This window comes from Ambystoma mexicanum, chromosome 7p (assembly GCF_040938575.1).
Source record: "Ambystoma mexicanum isolate Mex_15411 chromosome 7p, UKY_AmexF1_1, whole genome shotgun sequence".
NCBI lineage: Eukaryota > Metazoa > Chordata > Amphibia > Caudata > Ambystomatidae > Ambystoma > Ambystoma mexicanum.
This window is the reverse complement of record NC_090939.1, coordinates 816,391,440-816,417,143: the sequence shown is the minus strand read 5'-3', so window position 1 is coordinate 816,417,143 and position 25,704 is coordinate 816,391,440. Positions and strand designations below refer to the sequence as shown.

General features: G+C 44.0%; 1 protein-coding gene across 14 annotated transcripts in view; it reads left to right on the top strand.

Annotated features, from left to right (window-relative positions):
- Window positions 1-18,853, top strand: part of ADGRG2 (adhesion G protein-coupled receptor G2) — an 835,692-nt gene extending 816,839 nt beyond the window's left edge. For all 14 annotated transcript variants that reach the window (XM_069636971.1, XM_069636968.1, XM_069636965.1 and 11 more), the window contains one exon: window positions 18,074-18,853. In XM_069636971.1, the coding sequence (XP_069493072.1) occupies window positions 18,074-18,243 (170 nt within the window). In that variant the 3' untranslated portion in view covers window positions 18,244-18,853. The remainder of the gene's footprint in view (window positions 1-18,073) is intronic.
- The last annotated feature ends 6,851 nt before the right edge of the window (window positions 18,854-25,704 follow it).

Sequence of the window (25,704 nt, the reverse complement as noted above, 5' to 3'; positions counted from 1 at the left end):
TGCACTCCCCTTATCACTGCACTTGATCAATGACCAAAAAGAGTGGCATCTCTCTGCACTTACCCCAGCCTCCACTGCCTGGCTGCACTTGGATCCCCCCGCCCTCAGGACTGGTTCCCCCCACCCTCCACTTCCCCCTCTCTTAACCGTCTGTGCACTTGCGTGATCTGAATGCACCATACTTGAAGATCATCTGTCTGCCCCCCTTGTCTTTACTCTCTACATGGTGGTACCTTAATGCACTTGGAAAAACTGCAGAATCGTCGTCAGGCCGATTTGCCGTTATCTCCACAGTTAATTGTATTATATGCACTACTCTGCCTGTGCAGACTATCATTTCAGAATTTCAAGGGCTCTCTACAACTGTTGTTTTTCCCCTTGTTCCCATCCTCCCTCCTTGAGCGCTTTGAAACACTTGCCTTGTGTAAAGGTGCTTTACAGATAAACATTACCATACCAGGTGAGGCTTGATAGTAGGAGCATGGTAATGGCACCAATTAAAACCAATCGTGGAGTTAAACAGGCTCCCCTCCTTCTTAGCATCTATTTAGCTGAATTATCATGCACGCTTGAGAACACCCAAAGCTGCCCACCCACGATAATGGGGGGAAAAAGATGAACTGCCTCTCATATGCGGACAATCTCGTTTTGTACGATCATACCTTTGCTGGCCTAAAAGATGCATGGAGACACTGATAAATTTTGCTAATGAGCATGACCTAAAATTAAATTATGAAAAAACCAAGGTCATGTTCTTCTCCAATAAACGGGTCAAGACACCCACCCTAGTCATCAACGGGAACATCATAGAGCAAGTTGAAACCTATAAATACCTGGGTGTTGAATTCACTACCAAGTCCGATTATGCTGGACTGGTGGAGGAACGGAAAAGGAAGGCTATGACAAAACTAATCATGCTACCTAGATGTGTGAAGGTGTCATCGGGCTGTTGGGTGTCCTGACCCACGTTTAAGCTATCCTGCTACAACATTTGGTGCTGTGGGCTTAGGAAATTCAAGATGGCGGAAAACCCACATGTGCGCCGAAATCCAGGAAAGCTGCGCAGTTTGTGCGCCCACCAAAATGGTTGCCTCACTTGCCACCCACCAGTGCGAGAATGAAAGGCCGGGTTGCCATGAGGGAAATGGGTTGCCAAAGGAAAAACAGTAGCGCCGGTTAGATTCAAAGCGCTTTAAAACCACCATTGGACTACCCGCACAGTAGTCTGAAACCATTGGGAATGGCAATGCTGATTGCCAAATGCAACCTAGAAGTGTGGGGAATTCATTTCTTAAATCCCAAAAATGAGTGCAGTACCAGTACTCACCACTATCCAAAAGCCGGCGTTTTAAAACCACTCTGTGTGTTTTTCTGAAGGCAAGCAAAATGCCTATTTCAAACCTTGCAACATGTGCAAAATATTCACTGAACACCAGCAGACATTTGGCAGAATGGAGTTTTGTGTGCCTACAAAATCTGGGAAATGAAGAGCCCAAAAACAATGCTTATAACAAAAATGCTATGGAGTCAGCAGCTTAAGCCTAACTGCAACTGGATTTAAAACCACCAAAATCGAAAATGTTAAATTAAATGAGTGACCTATGTTTGGTGTCACATGCCTTTGTAACTGTTGAAATGTCATAGTTTTGCACTTAGAATCAGCATTCTAGCTGCATGTGTAAAATTACAAGTTATTTTAAAAGCAACAAAAAGTTAGCTGAAGGTCTGGCTTAAGGAACTTGATTTTGCCTAGCAACTACCCATCAGGAGTGAAACTTGAGTCACCACTGTGTTCCCAGGCCAACCTTCCTTTTGCTGCCCAAGCTAAGGATATGCCATCCATCTGATAATTGAATTATCTGTGCTCTGCAAGAGAGTGAACAAAGCCCTCTTCACTCAGGCAAAGGTTTTTATTACCGCAGTCGTAAATTGTAGCTTCCTCTTGGCAGGAGCTGGGAGGAGCACTGCCTGTGAGAGCAAGCTGGCTTGGCAGAACTGGAAAGAACCAGAAATTCAACCTTGTGCTGAGGGTAAACCACACCCCTTTGGAGCCAGAACATAACTTTAAAAAGATGAATAACTCATAGAGCGGACATGTGAAAATTTTATAAATGATACCATAATTCTTGTGATTTTTCTGCCCACAGTTTAAGACGTGGTAGGAACCGGTGGTATGTTCAGGGGGGTTTTAGCGGAAAAGTGGATATTACTCTAAATGTGTGCATGTTAAAAATCTGAAACTTCATCAGTTAATGTCCCTACCCCCTGCACACATGTATGTAAAGTTGGGTCCATGTCGGAAATTGGAAAAGCAGTTAAAAAGTCAATTATGTACACTCTTTGAATGCAAGCTCCGAGAATGAGCAGATTTGGACATAGACATGGCTAAATTCAGCCACACCATGTATATGTAATTTCAAACAACTGTGTAACTCTGAAGTATGTATTTTGATCATATATAGATTTGGGTGCACAGATGATAAGGGAGGTGGTTTCAAGAGATCATAAATGGATGACATCACTCTGACACAACTTAGTTCGCCAATCAGGGGACGAATGAAAGTTTGACCAATTAGAAGCTGAGAGAGAGGTAGGGTCAGTGATGCTAGAACACACCCACATTCTAAACAGATAAAAGCAGAGAGTCAGGACACATAGAGACATTCAATTTCATCTGCCGCTGGAAGCCCTGCCGGAAAAATCCATACTTACCTCCATCAAACTCCAGAAAGCCAAACTAGAGACTTCAATCTATCCAGAGCAGAGACCAGACCAGAGAGAAAGCAGTGCTGTGCCTAGCAGAGACCAGACCAGAGAGGAAGCAGTGCTGTGCCTAGCCGAGACCAGACCAGGCGCTGTGAGCAGAATCCGGAAAGACCTGACCAGACTGAAGATCGTGACCAAGTCGCTTTCCTGTTCAAAATCTCTTGTGAGTACTTAGCAAAACTCAGAACACATCTCTTAGTTTAAATTCATCTAATTCAATCTATTTAACCTAAGTAGAACTGCCTCCTATCTGTCACCTGTCAATTCTAGTAAAATTTGTCACTTGTCAAAGTGTGCGTTTAAAATTGGCAAAACCAAAAACGACCTTTACTAAATTGCTCATATCTCCGCAACCGTTTGGGCTAGAGACTTGCAATAACTTTCATTTGGAACCTGAGATCCTAGGCTTTCCCAGGACCCCAAAACGGTAGAGATAGTCCTTGCGGTTCCTTTGTAATAGCGCTCGGCGCATCCGCGAATTTTGCCGCGATTTGCAATTTCTTCACATGTAAAAAAACTGCTGATGCCTGCTTTCCATTTGCCAGAAATTCGTTTAACCTGTTAACTATCCCTGCATCATTGCTAGTGTGAGCCTGGACTAATATTAACTAGATACCACTCACCCTGAACCTCTAAAAGGGAATTAAAAGCGTTTCCAGCATATTTCTCATTCATTGCCAGCACATATCAAAGCAATTTGGGCCTGTGATTTCAAAACTCCTATCTGTTTTCTGTTGTCTAAGCTTGCTGGATTGAACTGATTACATTGATTGCATTTCTGAGAACTGTGTGCTTCCTCCCATTTCCTTGCATTGCATAAAGAGGGGGGGAGTGAATAGCCAGAGAAAAGTGATTACATTGTTTGGTTGAAATCATATTGCGTATTTTCTGTACTGCATTCATTGAATATTGCATCCACCTGAGCTTACATAAAGCATCCTCTACCACATTATACTTTTGTTCCTATTTACCAGTGTGCTACCTTATCCATTTCATGTCAACTCATTAGTGATTATAAGAAGTGTGCTAGTGCCAGATTCTCTGTTGTTGATCTTTATCATATCAGATTAAGTGTGCTATTCAATTATTAATTTATTATAAAGTGTCATATATATATCTATTGTTTAAATTGTCAAATAAACCTTTTAAACTTGCAAAACAGAACTACTTCTTGGCTCAGTGGGGTCAGGGGGATTCCAAGAGAGGGGTGTTATACAAGGGTAGTCATCCAGAACGCATGAACTGGACCTAAAGATATATCAATAAGGGTTTTCATTCAGTATTCTAGACTAGGCGTTAACTTAGCTGTAGTGCTGAATTGAATCCTCTTACAAATTGGGGGCTCGAGCCGAGACGTTGGGTTAGATTTACCATTTGTGCAGATTAATACAGTGTGCTAACTGACGGGATACATACATCCAGTCGGATCACCACGCTGCATTACGCTGTGAAGCATTCCTCAAAAGGGACACTCCAAGAAAAGTTCTGTTCTGCAAAAATAAAATACAAACTTCTGTAAGTCAGGACAGAGACCAATCTCTAGAATGACGACCTTAGTAGACATGAAAATGGCCAGAGAGCACCTCTTGCATAAGCTATTTGTGAGAGGTGAATGGACCGAACAGGGCCAGGATGCGTGGTTGCAGGCCATCACACAACAGGTCACTGAAACAGGGTCAGATATATATAGAGATCAGGGTCCCTTACATGTGGCCCTGAGTGAACTATATATGGCTCCTAAAGCCAAAGATGAACACAATAAGATTGCCAGGGTAGCGGCGTATTTATATTTACATATGGGAGCCGTGCAGGACAAATGTGCTGAAGGCCAAGATCTGGCGAGTAGGCAACTGCTGGCATTACAGAAGGTCCAATCTGACCTGGTCTCTTCTGAGCAGAGGCTGCAGAGGAGCCAGGAGTCAGAAGATGACAGCAGACTGTACATCACTAAAATGAAGGAGGATATGGATGTGCTGCAAAAGGAAAAGTCAGAACAGGATACCAGATTTCTGGCCCTGCAGAAGGAGCACCAAGACAGTTTGGACTCCTTACTGCAGAGCCAGAAAAAGCTGGAGCAACAATTAGACTTTAACAGGGCATGCACGGAGCAGGTAGCCACCCTGCAAAGTCATCTAGATAGAGTGAAGGCAGAGAGCAACAAGCTGATTTTGAAAGACCTGGATACCCAGGCAGAGTTTGATGAGGAGCGCCAAAAAGCTGGTGCCCTTCAACGGCAAAGGGACGACCTGGCGGCACAAATGCAGGCTCTTAGTCAGGAAAGAGACGCCTTAGGCCAGGAAGTCTGCCATTTAAAAAGGAAAATGGAAGAAAATCACCTGGCCCTCCAGGGGCTGGGAGATCTCCAAAAAGAAAACCAGAACTTGGTAGAGCACACCAGAAGGGTGGAAGATGCTCTAGCAAGAAAGGAGCAGGCCAATAGGGACATTGCCCAGGAGGTAAACCTCCTGCAGCAAAGACTGGCCCAGTTCTCCAGGACCAACCAGGAAGCACAGAGGGAGAATGAGGCCCTCTGTCAACACAATGATAGGCTCCAGCAACAGGTAGCGATGCAGGAGAAACTGATAGAGTCGAGTAAGGCCTTAACAGAGGAACTGAAGGCACAAATGCAGGCTCTTGCATTGCAACAGGGAGCAGGGGCGGATAGAGATGAGGTTCGCTGGGAAATGGAAACTCCGGAGCATAACCTCAGGAGCCCTAGTACCAGAGGCCCTCATACCTCTCAGTCCCTGGACTCTGCCACCCCCATGTCCCCTGGCGCACATGAGCACAGGGCCACAGGGATGGCAGATTACTATCCAGCTAAGAGTATGGGGCTCATAGGCCAGTACCACTCAGGAATGGAGGGGTGGGCATCCGGGTATGGGCACCCAAGTACAGTACAGTTCAATGGGGAACCCCGGGAGAGTAGGCCCATTAAGGGCATCCTGAAAACCTCTGCCCAGTTAGGTCAGTGGAGGGGGTACCCATCAAATCCTGGCAGCAAGGAGGAATCTGAAGACTCCTCTGAACTGCGCAGGACACAGGAGACCAGGTCCCCACATTCTGCCAGCCATTCCCAGGCTCGCAGAATCCGGGAAAACCTGGAAGAACAGACGGGAACCTCTGGGAGCAGTGCCTCTGAGTCCGAGGAAGAATGGACAAGGGTTACCCGAACCAAAAAGGCCAATAAGGCAAAAAGGGCCTTGCTTAAGGACCCCTTAAAGCAGATTAAGGCGATCAGGAGCGTCATCACGCCTTACCATAAGAACGCTAAGTATTCTGTTTGGGAGCACTTAGAGTTGTTTGAACAAATGATGGAGACTTTTCATTTGAAGGACAGCCAAAGCTGTATTCAATATGTAAAGTGGACCTTCTCCCCGGAATACTCCAGTTTCTTTGCGGGGCTGGAGGACCAAAATCATTTAAGATGGTCCACCTATAAGGCGGCCATCCTGAAACATTTTTCTGTTCACAGAAATCCTCAAGAGGCTCGCAAGGCAGCCTACAATTTGCAATGTGGGGAGGATCAGGCCCCACAAGAATTTGTGCAGGAGTTAAAGCGGGCTTTTGCACAGACCACAAGAAGGGTGCGCACGGATAGCCGTGAATTTATCAACACGTTTTTCCATGCCTTGCCCAAATATATCATGACCCAGCTCGTGAGGGATTTTCACGAGAAAAGATCTTTAGACTGGGTCATTGAACAGGCTACCCGCATCTATGAGGTGCAGAAGCCCATAGAAAATAAAAGCAATGCCCAGAAAAACCCCAAAGCCAACAGCACCCCTGCTGCTGCCAAGGTGGCAGAGGTAAAGGTCACCCCCGTTTTGGATTTGGAGATGGGGGGGCCTAAAAACCTACCTGCACCTAATAATGCTAGGCCCAGAAGGTCCTCGGGCCAGTCGCAGACAGGGAGCCAGGGAGGCAGCCCCACAAATGGGGTCCCTCGCTCTCCTGACTATGTAAGTCCTCGCTACAAAGGTAACAGACCCATCCTGGGTTATGTGTGGACTCCTCCAGCCCAAGGGGGGGGATCCAGCCAAGCACCTAACCCAGGGAACTTCCCTCCAAACTTCCCACAGGAGGGCAGAAATTTACCAAACCCTGGGCAGAACTTTTTCCCCAGATATCCACCCGACTTCCAACCCCAAAATCATCCATCCTTCTTTCCTCAATTCCCTGAGCCCAGACCACTGAATCCGGGAGAGGGGAGGCCAAGGGTGGAGGGGTACCAAAATCTTCCCAACCAGGGGTACTACCAGAGGAGGGACAGCTACCCTTCCCGGGATCAGCCCAGGGGAGAAAACAGGGCCCCGTATCAGCCTGAGCGGGTTTCCCAGTTAGAGCGCCAGGTTCAAAACATGGCGCGGGATATGGGTCATATACTGAGGGCACAGCAGAACCCTCAGATCAGCATGCCGGCGCAGAACGCACCCAACTCTGGACCTGGTGCTCCAGAACAATGACGGGGGCAGCACCCCGATAAATCACCGGTTCCCAGGGAGGAGGCACAAAGGGAAGGGGGGTGTAAAGCCTTGGAGGAAGCTTCCTTCCTCACTTGTAAACAGCCCCTGGAAACCCAGGAACCGGAAACGAAATCTCTTGCCCCTGAAAGTCTGCCTCCTAAGGAGCAGAGGGGGGGTAGGAGAAACAAAAGACCCAAACAGACTCAGTTTGAGGAGGAGGTACAGATCTTCCAATTTGAGGGAGAGGGATCCTCAGAGGATCCTGGGAAAAGGATCTTCTCCTTCAGAGAGGGGGGAACTCCTCCCAAAGAAAAATGGGTCCCTAGGGATGCAAATCCAGACTGGGGAGATGTGGAGACTGAGCTACCGCCGCCCACCATCTCATCCCAGAACCAACAGCAAGAAAATCCCCTGGTTCAAACCCATCCTGGCGACTGCCTCCAAAAAGGGGGGGGCGGCCCAGAACCGGAGCCAGGGGAACCCACAATGGCTCTGATCTCCAGTTGCCAACTTTTTCTTTCAGATTCCCAAGGCTCTCCACAGAATTCTGCCCAAAATTCTTCTCTCGCGATGTCCAAAACCAGAAAATTAGCCCACCAGTTGTCCAAAAATGTACATTATCTGTGCCCCCTTGAGGAGAAGGAGGGAAGATATTATGCCCCGGTACAAGTACAGGGGCAGGGTACAATCTCAGCACTGGTGGACACTGGATCTCAAGCTACCCTTCTGTCCAGAAGGGCCTTTGACGAACTGAATGCAGGAAGGGGAGAGAATTACCAAATTCCTCTCACCTCTCTTCCTGGACAACTGCAGAACTTTGACGGGAAGGAAATTCCCGTCGAGGGGACGGCAGACTTGGACATTAAGATCGGGCGACATAAGTTGAAACACCCGGTCATAGTTGTGACCCCAGAGGGCACCCCTTGTTTACTAGGGAATGACCTCCTGAGAAGGTTGTCACCCCTAATAGATTGCGTAAACAAGGTCCTCTGGACTCAGACTAGCCGACCAATAAAATTAAAACAGAGTGTCAGCCATGTTAGTTTAAACGGCACCTGCCACATGGTTGAACAAAAATCTGACCAAGTAGAATTTCACTTCCAGAATAGCCAAATTCCAGACGTGACAGTAATAGCAGTAGGACAACAGACTGGTGATGGGGGGTCCTCTCTATTTCTGAAAATCAACCTTCCTTCCAGTCTAAAGTGGTACTCCACGCTGGAAGGAAACACTCTGAGATTCTATACCAATCCACAATCTGAAACTCCCACTCCTATAGTCCAGAAAGATGTGAAATCAGCTCAAAGCCTGGCTGATATTCAGCAAATTGGAGAGCAGTTGTTCATCCCTGTTCAGTTAAATGATGGGAAGGACTCTGTTCTCGCTCGAGTGTGTGTGAACAACGGTAAGAGCTTCATCAGCGAAGCCATGTTTCGCCAACTCCCAAAAGATCCAGCCATTCCCACCTTCAAACGGATAGACAAATGGGAAATGGACCTGGAAGCACCTAATTCCAAACATCTCCTGCCAAGCAGGTGTATGCTCAAAATCTCCATTGGCAACAAGAGCATAGTCCACAATTGTTGGGTCGTGCGAGACGTCCCTGCCGCCTTTTACTTAGGCAGTGACATTCTCAATCGCTTTGCCATTAGTTTGGACCTAATAAACTTCAAAGCTTGGTCCCGATTAGCGGATAATCCCATGGGCTTTGATGATCCAGAAAAAGCATTTAGGTCAGCTCAATTGCTACCTTATGCAGTTGAAATTCAGGTTAAAGAGGAAGTCACCATCCCAGAAAGGACCCGACAATTCTCCCTGGAAGTGAAAGTTAAAAGGGGACAAGAGTTGAAAAACCCTGATGCTTACATACATCTAAACGCTTCTCTCCAACAGCAAGGGTTGGGGGTAAACCCGACTCCATTAGTCAACATAGAACATGACCCCATTCTAATAGAGGTGGATAACAGCGACTTAAAGAGTATTACTCTAGCCGCAGGCACCATTATTGGAATGGCGGTTGATGACCGACATTTCTCCATTGATCTTGTAAATGAACTGTTAGGACCCATCCCCAAGGACTGTTTTGACAGTGACAGTGAGGACCATACAACACCAGACAGGATTTTTACCCGGCATGGGGGGAACTTCCTGGTGTACACTTCCTGCCCCTATGGTAAGGAAGATGTGACCTGTGACTTCAGGAGGGATGAGGTGATTTTCCAGGTCCATGAGGGCTGCCTTTCCCACCTGAAGCCTCCGGTCCAAATCAGCACTCTGACCAGGGACTTCTCCACCCAGCTGGAGGAGGCCGCGGAGATAGCCAAACCAGAAGTCTTTCCAGGCTTCAGGCAGATGGTGGAAGAGAGAGTCAACCTAGCTGATGCCTGTGTGACTCTGGAACAAAAGCAAAAGTTGAAACAAGTTTTCTTGGATTTCCAAGATCTCTTTGCGGTAGACTCATATGACTGTGGTCGCACCGACATCCACACCACAACAATCCCCACGGACCCTGGCATGACTCCAGTGTTTGTGAAGCAATATCGCTTGCCTCTCGCATCAATGGAGTCCCTTACTGAAATAATTAAGAACCTTGAGTCCCGGGGAATAATCCGTCCAGTCCACAGCACCTTCAATAATCCGGTGCTGGGAATATTGAAGCCAAACGGCCAGTGGAGACTCTGCGCTGACCTCAGGGAGCTCAACAAACGGGTCCACACTTCCCGATGGCCTCTTCCCTACATTGACCAAGGGCTGGCCCAGATTCAGGGGTCACAGGTATTCACTGCAATAGACCTGACCAATGGATACTGGACCGTGCCTGTCAGTAGGGAGGACCAATACAAGCTGGCTTTTACCTTTGGGGGCCAGCAGTACACATGGACCCGGACTCCCTTCGGATACCTTAACTCCGGTAATGAGTTCAATATTTTCCTACATAAGGCCATGCCCGACCTGGGTACGAGGGGTAACCTGGCTTATGTAGATGATGTCCTCATCAAAAGTTCATCTGTGGAGGAACACATAGCAGAGATCCGTTATGTTCTGACACAGTTGAGGGCCGCCGGAGCAAAACTTTCCTTTCAGAAAGCACAGTGGTGTAGAACCCGTGTTAATTTCTTGGGGCATGAGATTACTCCTCAGTGTCTCTGTCCCCAGGAAAAGAAAGTGGAAGCACTTCAGAAACTGAAAGACCCCACAACTCTGCGGGAACTAAGGAGCCTCCTTGGACTGACTAATTACAGCAGAAAGTTCATTGAGGGCTACGCAGAGATCACCAGACCCCTGATTCATCTCCTGAAGGGGGGGGTCAAGTGGGAATGGGGTCCAGAACAAGCCGAGGCAGTAAAACAACTCAAAAGAAGCCTCTCACAAGCGCCTTGCCTAGCTTACCCTGTTAGAAACAAGGAGTTCTTCCTGGAGACGGGGTTCTCTAATACGTGCTTGACGGCAGTATTATATCAAAAGCATGACAAGGTCAATAAAGTAATCTCCTATGCGAGCAAAACTTTATCCTCTGTGGAGGAAAAATTCAACGATTGTGAGAAGGCACTCCTGGCAACGGTGTGGGCATTGAAGAATTACCGCCCGTTTATCCAGGGGGAACACATCATAGTGGAGACTCCACACCAGCCTCTGCAATATCTCCAAAGTGACAGAATCCGGGCCGGAAATGTGAGTAATTCCCGAATTACTTCCTGGATTCTGTCAATGCAAGGCTTTCCTGTGGAGGTCAGATATGGCCAAAACAAGAAGAGTCCCCTCGCGCAAGGTCTGGCTGACTTGCATGATTGTGCCAGAGAAAACTGTCTCGAGGACGAAAGTCTAAAAATAAAGGACAACATGGAGGCATACCTTAATTCCCCCCACAAAGTCTTTGAAGAAGACCAGTGTGAGGGAATGCCCACTGTGTATGTGGATGGATGCTCTTACCATGTCGACAACAACGGGGAGAAAGAACTGGTGGCCGGCGTAGGGAATGCATGGGTGAATGAGTCCCCAGAACCCTCCGCTGGATACAAAATTGGTCCCCGAAGTAGTCAGGTGGCAGAATTGATGGCTGTGCATCAGGCCATCCTCACTGCTGTCCAGCATCAACTCCACGAACTGGTCATAATCACAGATTCGGATTATGTACGGAACGGGTTCGTGGAGCACCTGGTTAATTGGAAGACCAGAGGCATGGTATGTGCTAACAACAAACCCTTGAAACATGGGAAGTTGATCCAAAACATTGATGATCTGGTCACCTCGAATGGGATGACCATCTATTGGAAGAAGATCAAGGGTCATTCCAAAGTAGAGGGACCAGACAAAACTGGAAATGACTTAGCTGATCAGCTGGCCAAAACCGGGGCCATCCAAGGGGATCTAATTGAGATTGAGTCCCTATTGGGGGAAATCCAGGTCACTGCTATCACTAGGTCCCAGACCAATGCTCACAACGACCTTTCAATTGCACAATGGAGTAAGGAGACCCCTGATGCTGATTTGATTACCGCTCAGAAGGGGGATCCAATTATTGGTAAATTTTACCAGCACCTTGAGGACCCTGAGAACTTTCCCCTGACGGATACCGATTACATTGGGAAAGAGGACCTAAGAGTGTTGATGAAATGTCCAAAAATGTTCCGGATCCAAGACGGTTTGCTGGTAAGGAAATCCAAAGCTGGCCACGATCAGTGGGTGGTTCCTACCTCATTCCGAAGCCTGATGTTAAGTCACGCCCATGATGCGGCCACCGCCGGTCATAGGGGGTTTCACACAACATTGGAAATCTTAAGAGAGGTTGCATACTGGCCACACATGGGGCAGGACCTCGACCAATATTTGAAGGGTTGTCTTGTGTGTGCACAATTTCAGCCGACATCCCTCACACACCGGGCACCTTTACAAAAGCGGGGAATGACACTGCCATGGTCAGATTTACAAATCGACTTTGTAGGCCCTGTGATTCGCTCGGCTAGGGGGAATAAGTACATGTTGACTGTGACATGCTTGTTTACCAAGTGGGTGGAATGTCTCCCAGCCCCAAATTGCAAGGCGGAAACTGCAGCTGCCTTGATGATTAACCACATCTTTTCCCGTTTTGGTCTACCTCAAAGGATTGAGTCAGACAGAGGTAGCCACTTCACCAGTGAAGTAATGACAAAGATGTGGGAGATACTGGGGGTCAAGAGAAAGCTGCATATTGCTTATAGACCAGCTTCTTCTGGGGCAGTAGAGAGATATAACCGGACAATTGTGAGCATATTAAAGAAGTTTGTGGCAGATTCTGGGCCAAGTTGGGATATCCGATTACCTCTGGTCCTAATGGCCATCAGATCTACCCCTTCATCTGCAACCAAAATGTCACCATTTGAGTTGATGACTGGGCGCAAGATGGTGCTTCCGCAGCATTTGCTCTACAGGACCCAAGAGCAGACACTGATAAATGCCTCCACTACTCATGAGTATGTAGAGAATTTAAGGAAACACCTCCAACATGCTTTTGCTTATGCTCAGCGGAATCTAGAAAGATCGGCTGATAGCATGAAGACCCATTATGACCTGAAAACTTCCAGGAAGGAATATCAGGTGGGAGACCGGGTCTATTTATACAACTTCCAAAGGAACCAGGCCAAGCAGCGCAAATTTTTGCCTACATGGAAGGGACCCTTTGAGATCGTCGATAAGATCTCCCCTGTGGCCTACAAGATCCGCATCCCCAAAGGTGGTTCGGCAGAGGGGGAAGACAAGTGGGTCCACATAAACCAGTTGAAATGTTGCCATCCCAGGCACACTCTGCAACAACTGGAGGAATCCTCTGGAATCCTAGCGGGTACTGTATCAGACTAATTCAGTTCCAATCATAAAACATACCACATCTAGTCTCTAAAATATTGTGATTTGCATGAAACTGTCTCTTAGTTATACTGTTTTTTTTTTCAAAATAAGAATGTAATATTTCGTTATGATGAAATGCATATGCCGCCCCACTACCTCAACAGTGGTGGAAAAACGTCTATGAGTAGATATTGCCGCTTTTGCTTTATCATCCTAGGAGAGATGAAACCATGAAGGATGACCAAGAAGAACGATCCGGAGACCGGGAGCAGAGACGCAACGGGCCCGGGGTACCGCCCAATACTCCCATCAGGACCGGCGAGGAGAACCGATCGATCAGTACCGGATGGAGAAGAAGATGCTGAACTGTGCCATCTACAGAAGAGGAAGAAGATTATGCGGACAGACCGGTGCATGGGTCAAAACCCTTGTGCACGCGACTCCCCATCGACTCAAATTCAAAGTGCAGTCGCGTGGGGGGGACTTGTTGGGTGTCCTGACCCACGTTTAAGCTATCCTGCTACAACATTTGGTGCTGTGGGCTTAGGAAATTCAAGATGGCGGAAAACCCACATGTGCGCCGAAATCCAGGAAAGCTGCGCAGTTTGTGCGCCCACCAAAATGGTTGCCTCACTTGCCACCCACCAGTGCGAGAATGAAAGGCCGGGTTGCCATGAGGGAAATGGGTTGCCAAAGGAAAAACAGTAGCGCCGGTTAGCTTCAAAGCGCTTTAAAACCACCATTGGACTACCCGCACAGTAGTCTGAAACCATTGGGAATGGCAATGCTGATTGCCAAATGCAACCTAAAAGTGTGGGGAATTCATTTCTTAAATCCCAAAAATGAGTGCAGTACCAGTACTCACCACTATCCAAAAGCCGGCGTTTTAAAACCACTCTGTGTGTTTTTCTGAAGGCAAGCAAAATGCCTATTTCAAACCTTGCAACATGTGCAAAATATTCACTGAACACCAGCAGACATTTGGCAGAATGGAGTTTTGTGTGCCTACAAAATCTGGGAAATGAAGAGCCCAAAAACAATGCTTATAACAAAAATGCTATGGAGTCAGCAGCTTAAGCCTAACTGCAACTGGATTTAAAACCACCAAAATCGAAAATGTTAAATTAAATGAGTGACCTATGTTTGGTGTCACATGCCTTTGTAACTGTTGAAATGTCATAGTTTTGCACTTAGAATCAGCATTCTAGCTGCATGTGTAAAATTACAAGTTATTTTAAAAGCAACAAAAAGTTAGCTGAAGGTCTGGCTTAAGGAACTTGATTTTGCCTAGCAACTACCCATCAGGAGTGAAACTTGAGTCACCACTGTGTTCCCAGGCCAACCTTCCTTTTGCTGCCCAAGCTAAGGATATGCCATCCATCTGATAATTGAATTATCTGTGCTCTGCAAGAGAGTGAACAAAGCCCTCTTCACTCAGGCAAAGGTTTTTATTACCGCAGTCGTAAATTGTAGCTTCCTCTTGGCAGGAGCTGGGAGGAGCACTGCCTGTGAGAGCAAGCTGGCTTGGCAGAACTGGAAAGAACCAGAAATTCAACCTTGTGCTGAGGGTAAACCACACCCCTTTGGAGCCAGAACATAACTTTAAAAAGATGAATAACTCATAGAGCGGACATGTGAAAATTTTATAAATGATACCATAATTCTTGTGATTTTTCTGCCCACAGTTTAAGACGTGGTAGGAACCGGTGGTATGTTCAGGGGGGTTTTAGCGGAAAAGTGGATATTACTCTAAATGTGTGCATGTTAAAAATCTGAAACTTCATCAGTTAATGTCCCTACCCCCTGCACACATGTATGTAAAGTTGGGTCCATGTCGGAAATTGGAAAAGCAGTTAAAAAGTCAATTATGTACACTCTTTGAATGCAAGCTCCGAGAATGAGCAGATTTGGACATAGACATGGCTAAATTCAGCCACACCATGTATATGTAATTTCAAACAACTGTGTAACTCTGAAGTATGTATTTTGATCATATATAGATTTGGGTGCACAGATGATAAGGGAGGTGGTTTCAAGAGATCATAAATGGATGACATCACTCTGACACAACTTAGTTCGCCAATCAGGGGACGAATGAAAGTTTGACCAATTAGAAGCTGAGAGAGAGGTAGGGTCAGTGATGCTAGAACACACCCACATTCTAAACAGATAAAAGCAGAGAGTCAGGACACATAGAGACATTCAATTTCATCTGCCGCTGGAAGCCCTGCCGGAAAAATCCATACTTACCTCCATCAAACTCCAGAAAGCCAAACTAGAGACTTCAATCTATCCAGAGCAGAGACCAGACCAGAGAGAAAGCAGTGCTGTGCCTAGCAGAGACCAGACCAGAGAGAAAGCAGTGCTGTGCCTAGCCGAGACCAGACCAGGCGCTGTGAGCAGAATCCGGAAAGACCTGACCAGACTGAAGATCGTGACCAAGTCGCTTTCCTGTTCAAAATCTCTTGTGAGTACTTAGCAAAACTCAGAACACATCTCTTAGTTTAAATTCATCTAATTCAATCTATTTAACCTAAGTAGAACTGCCTCCTATCTGTCACCTGTCAATTCTAGTAAAATTTGTCACTTGTCAAAGTGTGCGTTTAAAATTGGCAAAACCAAAAACGACCTTTACTAAATTGCTCATATCTCCGCAACCGTTTGGGCTAGAGACTTGCAATAACTTTCATTTGGAACCTGAGATCCTAGGCTTTCCCAGGACCCCAAAACGGTAGAGATAGTCCTTGCGGTTCCTTTGTAATAGCGTTCGGCGCATCCGCGAATTTTGCCGCGATTTGCAATTTCTTCACATGTAAAAAAACTGCTGATGCCTGCTTTCCATTTGCCAGAAATTCGTTTAACCTGTTAACTATCCCTGCATCATTGCTAGTGTGAGCCTGGACTAATATTAACTAGATACCACTCACCCTGAACCTCTAAAAGGGAATTAAAAGCGTTTCCAGCATATTTCTCATTCATTGCCAGCACATATCAAAGCAATTTGGGCCTGTGATTTCAAAACTCCTATCTGTTTTCTGTTGTCTAAGCTTGCTGGATTGAACTGATTACATTGATTGCATTTCTGAGAACTGTGTGCTTCCTCCCATTTCCTTGCATTGCATAAAGAGGGGGGGAGTGAATAGCCAGAGAAAAGTGATTACATTGTTTGGTTGAAATCATATTGCGTATTTTCTGTACTGCATTCATTGAATATTGCATCCACCTGAGCTTACATAAAGCATCCTCTACCACATTATACTTTTGTTCCTATTTACCAGTGTGCTACCTTATCCATTTCATGTCAACTCATTAGTGATTATAAGAAGTGTGCTAGTGCCAGATTCTCTGTTGTTGATCTTTATCATATCAGATTAAGTGTGCTATTCAATTATTAATTTATTATAAAGTGTCATATATATATCTATTGTTTAAATTATCAAATAAACCTTTTAAACTTGCAAAACAGAACTACTTCTTGGCTCAGTGGGGTCAGGGGGATTCCAAGAGAGGGGTGTTATACAAGGGTAGTCATCCAGAACGCATGAACTGGACCTAAAGATATATCAATAAGGGTTTTCATTCAGTATTCTAGACTAGGCGTTAACTTAGCTGTAGTGCTGAATTGAATCCTCTTACAGGGCTTTAGCTTTTATGGTATACTGACATTATATAAGCAATGCTTTTGCACATCCCTACTGTGTGGGCTCGATGCAGTTGCCTTGAAGGACCTCTCCTGGCTAAATGTTTTAGAGGGAACATTTTGAGGAAAATGCTTGGCCTTGGTCCCGGTTTAAGTCATTCGATTAGAACTGGACAAATCTGCTACTACTAAAGGACCGAAAGTCTCCAACTTGCCCCCTCCTTGCCCTGCTGGGACAGCTGCCAGTCAATGAGACCTTTGTCTCCTTGACAGCCTTGAGCATAACAAGCTTTGCTACTGTGGGTTGGAGACCACACTGGGAAGACAATTTACAGGCTTTGATTAGGATGTTAAGTTGGCCAAGTGGGATTAGTGCGCTAATTGTACGCACCTTTTTACACTTGGCAGTTTCCAGCCCTTTATTCTATTGTCCCACAGTTTCATGGTCCCGCAAGGCTATGTCAAATTGTGTCCCTAGCCTGAACTGCGCAGGTTTGTCCTTTTGTTGAGAATCCGCAAATTAAGAATCTTCCAATCATGTGGTGTTTTGGATAAACTTGAGACTGCCCACCACATCCTGACTGAATGTAGAGCATGGCCGGCCCCTTTACATAAAGATGCTTGGCCCTTTTGTGTCCGATTAGAGCACCATAAAATCTGACTCCTTCTGGCTTTACTGTCTGAAATCGAGGCACAAAACTATGCACGCAGTGTTATTTAATATCTGGAAGGACATACTCAGGTTAGGCAAAGTTGGAAAGGGTCCTGAGTTTAAAAGTAGTTTGATTGCGGCTATGCTTGATTACTGGTAAAGCTTGATTGTGTGCTCTAACATTGTATATTTCGACAGCATTCACTGTGTCTATGTATCAGTTTTAAAAGATAATGTTTCTATGCAAATGTTTTGAACAATGGATAACTACAATTGCTTGAAAATGATAATGAAATGATACGAATAAGCTAATATTGTGATATTTGAATGAATGACTGAAGGTATTTAAGTGTTGATCAGTTATGTGTAACTAACTATGTTTGAAATTGAATTTTGTGAGTGTTATGATGAAGCTCTTTTGAGCTATAAACACAATAAATAAATCAATAAACAAATATGTATCAAAATGTGCACATAGTGAAGAACTAATCTGTAGACTTTAGAGTAACTTGTTTTATAAGGCTTATCCTTTGTGGACAACAAAGCTGGAGAGTCTTGTCATACTGTTAAAGGGATACCCATGCCTTTTCCATCCTTATATGCTAATCTGACCATATTTCAAATACCGTGGAGATTTATATTCTCTCTCAGGAGGACTTCAACAGCATCATTTTCTGCTGCCACTAACTAGGGTATAATGTCTCTTCTTTTCTTACTTTACCCTAGGAATTATCTCTAAGGAGAGGAATGGTGTTTCTTTCAGCTTGCCAAACGGTGATGTAAGTCTGCAAGCCTTCACAGAAATACCGGAGGTGCACGGTATCAACGGTGAGACGGGCAGCAGGAGGACACATGCAGCCCACCGAAGGACTTCCAATGGGGTGTCATGGAATTAATCGATCAGTGACCTTCAGCTCATACCCGATATCTCTCTTAGCATGAAGTACAATGGGATGTTTACATGCTGCGGTGTAGCTGCAACCAATCGTAACGAACAATCTAGATCAATCTGATAACCATGTAGAAATGCCAAGCATGGTGAAAACGAAAAAACCCTGCTGGAAAGTGACTGGAAAGATAACCATGAAACCTCTGTTTTTGTTGGCTGCCATGAACTCGTCCATTGGTTTGTTCCCAAAGCAGAAGGATTTCTGGAGCACTTGGTTTTTCGGTTTAGCTGATTGTTATGAAAACAACTCAGTATTTTGCAACATAACGCGACAACGGCTCATAGTCTCCACTGAACAACAATCATGTTCTTTAATGATAACGGTAAATCGTTAATAATGTAATATTATAACATGTCAACTGGCCTAGTTCAAGGTTACATATAAAGTGGTCTTTTCTTATTTATTTTATTACAATGCAAATGTTAAAAAATGCTTTTTTTGTAGGATACTTTTTAAATGTTTTCTTTCAACTCTTTTTTTTTTTTTGTAAAGCAAGTTTTAAGAATTTGCCACTATTTTTTTAATAATTTAGTTTTAATAAAATCAAAGACCTGGGCTCCAGAATGAAACATGTGTCCTTTTTCAGAACACTTGCAGATAGATGTGCATGCACACAATGGTGAAAGTAATTTGCAGCTGATATGAACCTGAGTGCTAGAATTTCTGGGACTCCGTATGGATGTTTCTAGGGCATGTTGACCCTGGGACCCCTCTGCCTGATCTGGCTTGGGATTGCGGGACACATGCTGATAAAGGGGAAGATATATACTAATGCCTTTTGCCCCCTCTATTCACGGAATATGTTTTTATCAAGTTAGAGTTTTGGAGATCATTCCATCTACGATTAGATCAGTAGTACGCCCTATCTGAATTTTGCTTAAATCGTAGCAGTTTATATGTATTATTTTTTTAACAATTCTGTGTGCCAATTGAAATCCTCTCAAAAATGATGCGAGAAGTAAAGCATAAATTGTTTGTAGTACAAGTGGAGAAATTAATTGGCTGATCTCACTTGTATAAATTGATCTTTCAACACCTGCCAAAGACTTGTAAACTATCAATCACATCTGCGTTTTTATTTATTCCAGATGCTTCTAGGGTCGAAAGGGGTAGCTCTCAGACAGAACTTTCATGCACACAGCAACCTTATCAAGATAGCCCATGTAAAGTGCATAATATTTATTACATGTATCAGTTGACTATGCATGACCTGTATGACACATCCTTTATATTAGCCTGGAGTCAACAATATTACCTGTTATGCTTGGCCACTTGCTGAAACCACACTACCTGCTATGCAAGAAATACAGATTGAAATCAATGCAAAAGTGCTTCGCAGTTCACATGTAGGACATTTTAATTGGACTATAGAAGTTCTGGAATATATTTGAGTTATTGGAGGCAGATTTTAAGAGCATGGGGCTTTTGAGGGATTCATTTTAATGATCTCATGTATATTATGTATTTAGAACACTTCTGCCCAGTCAACCCAGCAGTTACTACCTTGAGCACAGACAATCTGAGTTGTACATTTATCAGTACAGATTTTACTAGAATAGGCTACCTAGGGTGGCTCAGATATGATGTTAAAATGAGCGTCTGGTTGATTTTTTGTATGATCTTATTAGTGAGTTCACAAAATCTGGACAAACTGTTCCCCTTTAATGCCAAAAGCATTCTTTGACTATCCCCAGCAAGTAATTCAGTTTTCTCCCTTTTAGTCAGGTTGCTATAAAACTGATATACCCTTTTCTTCTCTGTAATAAAAACAGGGGAGTCAACACCATACATTTTGCCCAAATATCTAACAGTGGCCCTTTTCTGTTTCTTAGCCAGAGTGATTGTTTGATTAAATACATTAGGTGTATATTTGCACGCATCCATTTTTCCTATACCCGTACGTCTGGAGATAATTGTAGAAACAGTATCACTATAGCCATCTCTATCAAGTTTACAGTGATAGCTTTAATGTGTCTTTTCCACTTAGGACATTCCCTGAGATGTCTGAGAATATTTCCATGAGTCTAAAATTCAATTTGACCTTCCTCCTCCCCTCATCAATGGTAAGGGAGAGCCAATGAGGGTTCATTGCCATTATAAAGGTTAGCCGAAGAGTGACATTTAAGATGAAGAGAGATCGTAACATGGTCCCCCAAACCAATAAAGTCCAAAGCCAAATGCAAACAATTCGACAGAAGTCTTTTGGACAGGAAGATAACATTCCCCTTTTCCAAGTCACTACTTTAGATGGCTGTGGATCTACCATCAGTACCAATAATCAGAATTCCCAGGATGCCTAAAATGTGACCATGAAGCAGCGTGCTTTTTAGATGCCACATTGAAAGCAGATAGATCGTATAATAGATGTCCATTGGTCTCTAGTAAATAATCAGCACACTCAGAATTAAAATCTCGTACAAGAATATTATTTTGGTGACCCTCCCCCAGCCATAGGGCTAATATTTCATTGATCTGTTGGTGCATATTTGTAATGCTGTTTTTTGCAGGATTAAAGTACACATATAGCATTTCATGGAAAGAAATACATTACGCAGAACTAAACTAATCCCCACCAAGGTAGATTGAGGATCTATCTTTAGATCTATGGTTATTGATACTCTCCCGAGGGGTCGCTCCTTAGTGCACTTGGTGCAGGGCTGGTGTATGTTATATATCCTTCCATAAGAAGAGGTTTAATTAGCATGGTTTCTTGTAGCATAATTATACCCCAATTTTAAAAAAAAAAAAACATTTTTACATACATTGTCTAAATTCATAAAATCACAGCTGTTCCAAGATATAATGCTCAAATAATCAGTGCTAAAGATGGGATTTAGGATCAGTAAGGCCCATTTTTTCTGCCAGTGCCTGAGCCAACCATGACCAATACTCTTGTATATTGGTTGATGTATGATGAAAATTTGGATGTCGATTTGTTTTTTGTGTTATTTATAGATGTACCTCAAGTAGCCCGTGAAGATGTAACTATGGCCATAGAAGTGTCAACTCCTGAAATATTTGAGATAAATTGTTTTAATTGATAGGGATCAGTAAAATTCAAAACTGTGAGGTCCATAGACCTGAAATCGTCCACATGGTCCCATATCAATCGTGCCCCTAATTTGAATAAAAATGAGCAACTAATCTATCACTGGCCCTTTCCGGTATATTGGCCCAATCGATATCACCCGTGTTTAATAAACGTAATACCAGAGAATCACTGAAAGAATTGTAGTGACAAGTGATTTAAAAGAATTGGATCATTGATAGATCTTACATTTGCAAAAGCAATGATTCTATCATTAACGGAAATATTAGACATCAGTACTGCATTTGTAGTGCAAATAGAGGCACGTGGGCCTATTATACATTGTAGGATTAATAGCCTTGGTCGATCCTGCATTTATAACATACATGGAGGCAGAGGGCATATTCGAAGTTGTAGAATTGATGGCCATAGTTGCACACTTGCTACTAATCCTCTGTTTCCCTGAAGCTCATAGTAATCGGTGTCTTCAGCTGTTAACTTCTGAACTGTCTCACCATTTGACTGTTGATCAGCTGCAATTTAATCAATCCCACTTGATCTGTTTTTACGCTTGGAAAAGAATGTTTTTTTAATTTTCCCTTGTACCAGACTTGTTGGCTTTTTCTACTTTGAGCTTTTACTCTTCACATTTGGGTTATTATTTTCAGCATCCCCCGGATTGTGTCGAAGAGGTATTGGTCTCATGTGTAGGCATATTATGCACCTCAGCATTCAGGTCTCTTACTTTGGGTTCAAGTGGAAGGGATCTGAGGAATCTTTTTATTTTGCGTGTTATTTGGTTGATTTTTATTTTATTTTTTCTTCTTAGGTTTATGTATTAAATACCAGGTATTTGGGAAAATAGGCAAATGAGCCACTCCATTATGATCCCTTTCCCACTGTTCAGGAAAAATAATGGAATCTATAGCCTGATTCGTGGGAGAAATACAAAACGGGAGAAGCACAAAGTCTACCATGAGTCATATTTTGTTGACTGGTACTAGGGTTTTGAATATGTGGAATTTCTTCAACGTTAGATAGTTCAGGTTCTTCCACATTAAAAGACATAACCGACAGTTTGCGGTCATAATTCCTTCTTGGATCAGACATGTCTTTATTTAACTTATTCATAATTAATGTCAGTTGTGTGGAATTTGAATGAACCAGACCATTATTATTATAGTATAACCTAACCAAGGATTGAAGAACTAGGAGGAGAGCCAAGATCATAAAAGAGCCCAAGTTATCCAGAGTGAATTTTCCCATGGTGTTTGATTCATGGAAATTGTTAGCCAAAGTATTTAGTTCTTGGCCCATTATAGTTTCGGACAGTTGAATACGAGGGATTGGGCCAGCATGGTTTGAATTCAGCATTGCAGCTCTGCCCAACATTGCTTGCAGTGAGGACTCATAAAGATCCTTGCACATCCTCAAGATTGACTCATCCAGCACCACCGAATCCTGTGTCTTTGATTCAACCTGGGATTACATTATCCAAAGGAAAGACTTGATAAGACTCTGTGGTTTCCCACTAGGGGTCAGACCTGATTTCAGAGGTCACTTGGATGTAGTTTAGTGTTGTGATGTTTTAAAGCATAGATATGATATCCTTTGGAATAGGTGTATCCAGTTTAAATGCAGGCATGACAGGGTCTACCCCGATTGAGTTAATGGATATGATGGACGAATTTGCTGGAGTCAAAGCATGCACCTTAACATTAATGCCCAAAACATTACTCCTTAAATTATACTTTGCCCCTTTGGTGGATTCCATGGAACAGTGGTCTCAAACTGCAAGAGAGGAGATTAATTTAATCGTATAAACTTACCCGCGGCAAAGGATCAATCACGCACAGCACCTGGAACACCAATAAAGTAGAGCTGTAGCTGCCGCCTCCTGTTAGTTTCCCCCTGCTGACGACAGTCCACACGTTTGCTGCACTTCCACACTGCACTCTGCGTGGCTTGCAGGTTTTTTTAAGTGGTTTCCTCTGGTGCATCCAAATTAGATGTCGCTCCAGGAACAGCTCGAAATAGAACAAAGGGACTATGATGGACCACATTTTCTACGCAATTCCTTAATTCTGGGTATGTGGCTTTCAGTGAATAGCAGAGCTTGTTGCATGTAGGAATGGTGTCATTTAAACTTGGTGTAATGTAAAGTGGTCTAGTATATTGCCACTTCTGCCATTTTCATGGTGCCTTTATGCATAGTGAGAGGAGAGAGCAAATCCTGAGGTGTATAAAGGTTCATGCTGAAAGCACCAGATTATTGTGCGTCAGTAGGTTTCTACATGGTTCCTGGTGGTGGCACTAAGGGTAGCAATAGAGCCAGAGGGGAGCAAGTGTTGGGGACATTCTTGATTCACTACCAAGTATACCTATAGAGATAATAGTCTAGGAGATGCATGTTTGGTAGGGAGTAGAACTGTTGGAGATTCATGCAGGGAGAGCCCTCCAGAGGTCTGCTGGAGTTAGCGAGGTTGGTGAGGTGGTGAGGGTGTGTATAGGGATCTGTGTATCTACTGAAAGGATGCAAAGATGAATAGGTAGTTGGTTAATGAGTGGGGATGGAGTCCTGGACTTGCCAGATTCATTAAATCAGTGTGTACTGCTGGTCCTTGGGTTTTTACATACAATGATTGTTGCAGGTAGTAGTTTGGTAGTGTTCTATTTCCTTGTTCCCGCCTCGAAAATGCTTATAGACAAGTCTTTATGCACCATGTCTGTAGGTGATGGGTGAGCCGAACCACATAGGGTTTGTCCAATGGGTGGCCGCAACTGTGGAGCAATAATAGAGAGGGCTTAAAGGCCTATGTGCAATTTGGAGAAACATTGAATGAGACCAAGCAAACTGCAATGGTCTCTGTATTGTGGTTGTCCTACACCCATTATGGGCCATTTCTCATGCCTATTATGGAGGACGTCTGGACGAGACCACTCTGACTGAGCCTGACATTGGAAGCACTTGTGTCTGCACCATTGTGCATTTGAGGAGGTTGTAGAGTTCAGAGTCTGCAGTGCCGGTGTGAGTTATACAGACCCAATAGGGGCCGGACGCTGGAGCATGTGGATCAGCAGTATTTTTTATATTGTTTTCTGGTGAACTGCCAGCTTTTAAAGGACTTTTTAAAGGAAATGTTCAATTTTTCACTGTGCAGAGATGCTTATTAATATGGTTGCATGGGTTGGGTGCAATGAATAAGAAGCAGCCTCCCTGGCATTATTAGTTAAAGTGTGAGGTTTTTACTGAAGCAGCATTAAGGAATGGAAGTGTTATGACAGTTATGTATTTGATTAACTTCTTTTCAGTGGATTCTGGGCCACCGTCATCAATAGAAAGGGGTTTGAAGATTCTGTATTTAATTTGGTACCCAGTGGAATGTCTACATTGCTGGAATTAAGTTACTATCTTTCAAGTGTTAGCAGCAGTCTTGCTCCGAGTTTCGCCCTATTTTAGATGGTTAAGCAGATATTTCTGGAGGTCATGGCAAAGTCCTTTAGCATAATCCAGGCTTGAGAGTAAAAGGTCAATGACTGACATGGTTATATGTGGAAATGTCCAGTATGGCATTATCTGACAGGTGGATCTTAGTTCAAAGAAGAGGCTACTCACAGTGGCATTAACTTGGGCTTCAAGGGTGAAGGAATCGTCCATGCGTAATCTGAGTTGTTGTGAGCTGCAGCGTGGACTCGAGCATTCTGACTACAAAGGATCTGTGGGATTGACTGGAGCCACATGTCATAAGTTTAATTTTAAATGGATTGATTCTATGTATGAGAGGCAATTGCAGAGGTCAATATCCTTTTCAGTCAATGCTTACACTTGTGTATACAATTTGATCATCCACATAATAGTAGCTAATTAGACCTCACTTCCTATCATTTCTAACAGTAGAGCATGTTCGTATTGAAGAGTAGTCAAGACAGGCTGGGTCATTCGGGCATCCCATAGGTGATATTGATGGGTGTTATTTGAAGGGGTGTATCTAAGTGACCTCCATCCTATTAAAGAGGAATTAAGTCATCCAGAACAAGCCGGTTTCCTCCAGTCTGATGTCCATAAGTCGTTTTATGAGGATTTTGTGGCTGATGTCTAATGGCCTTCAATATATCCTGAAGGATAAGTGCCCCTGGCAAGTCAGTGTTGTTCTTAACTGTGTCCCAGATGCATGATAGAGTTGATTCTGTTCCTCATACCTCTGCATCCATGCTGTGACCCAAACATACTTGTATTGATCTTGATGTTGTTGAATTATCTTTTGATAGGTTTATGAATTCCGCTAGGGCAACATAAGCGATTTGATGTTCCCTGATGTACAATCCCACTCCACAATTCTGGCCAAGAAGAACAGATGGCGTGTATCTCAAAATTCGAA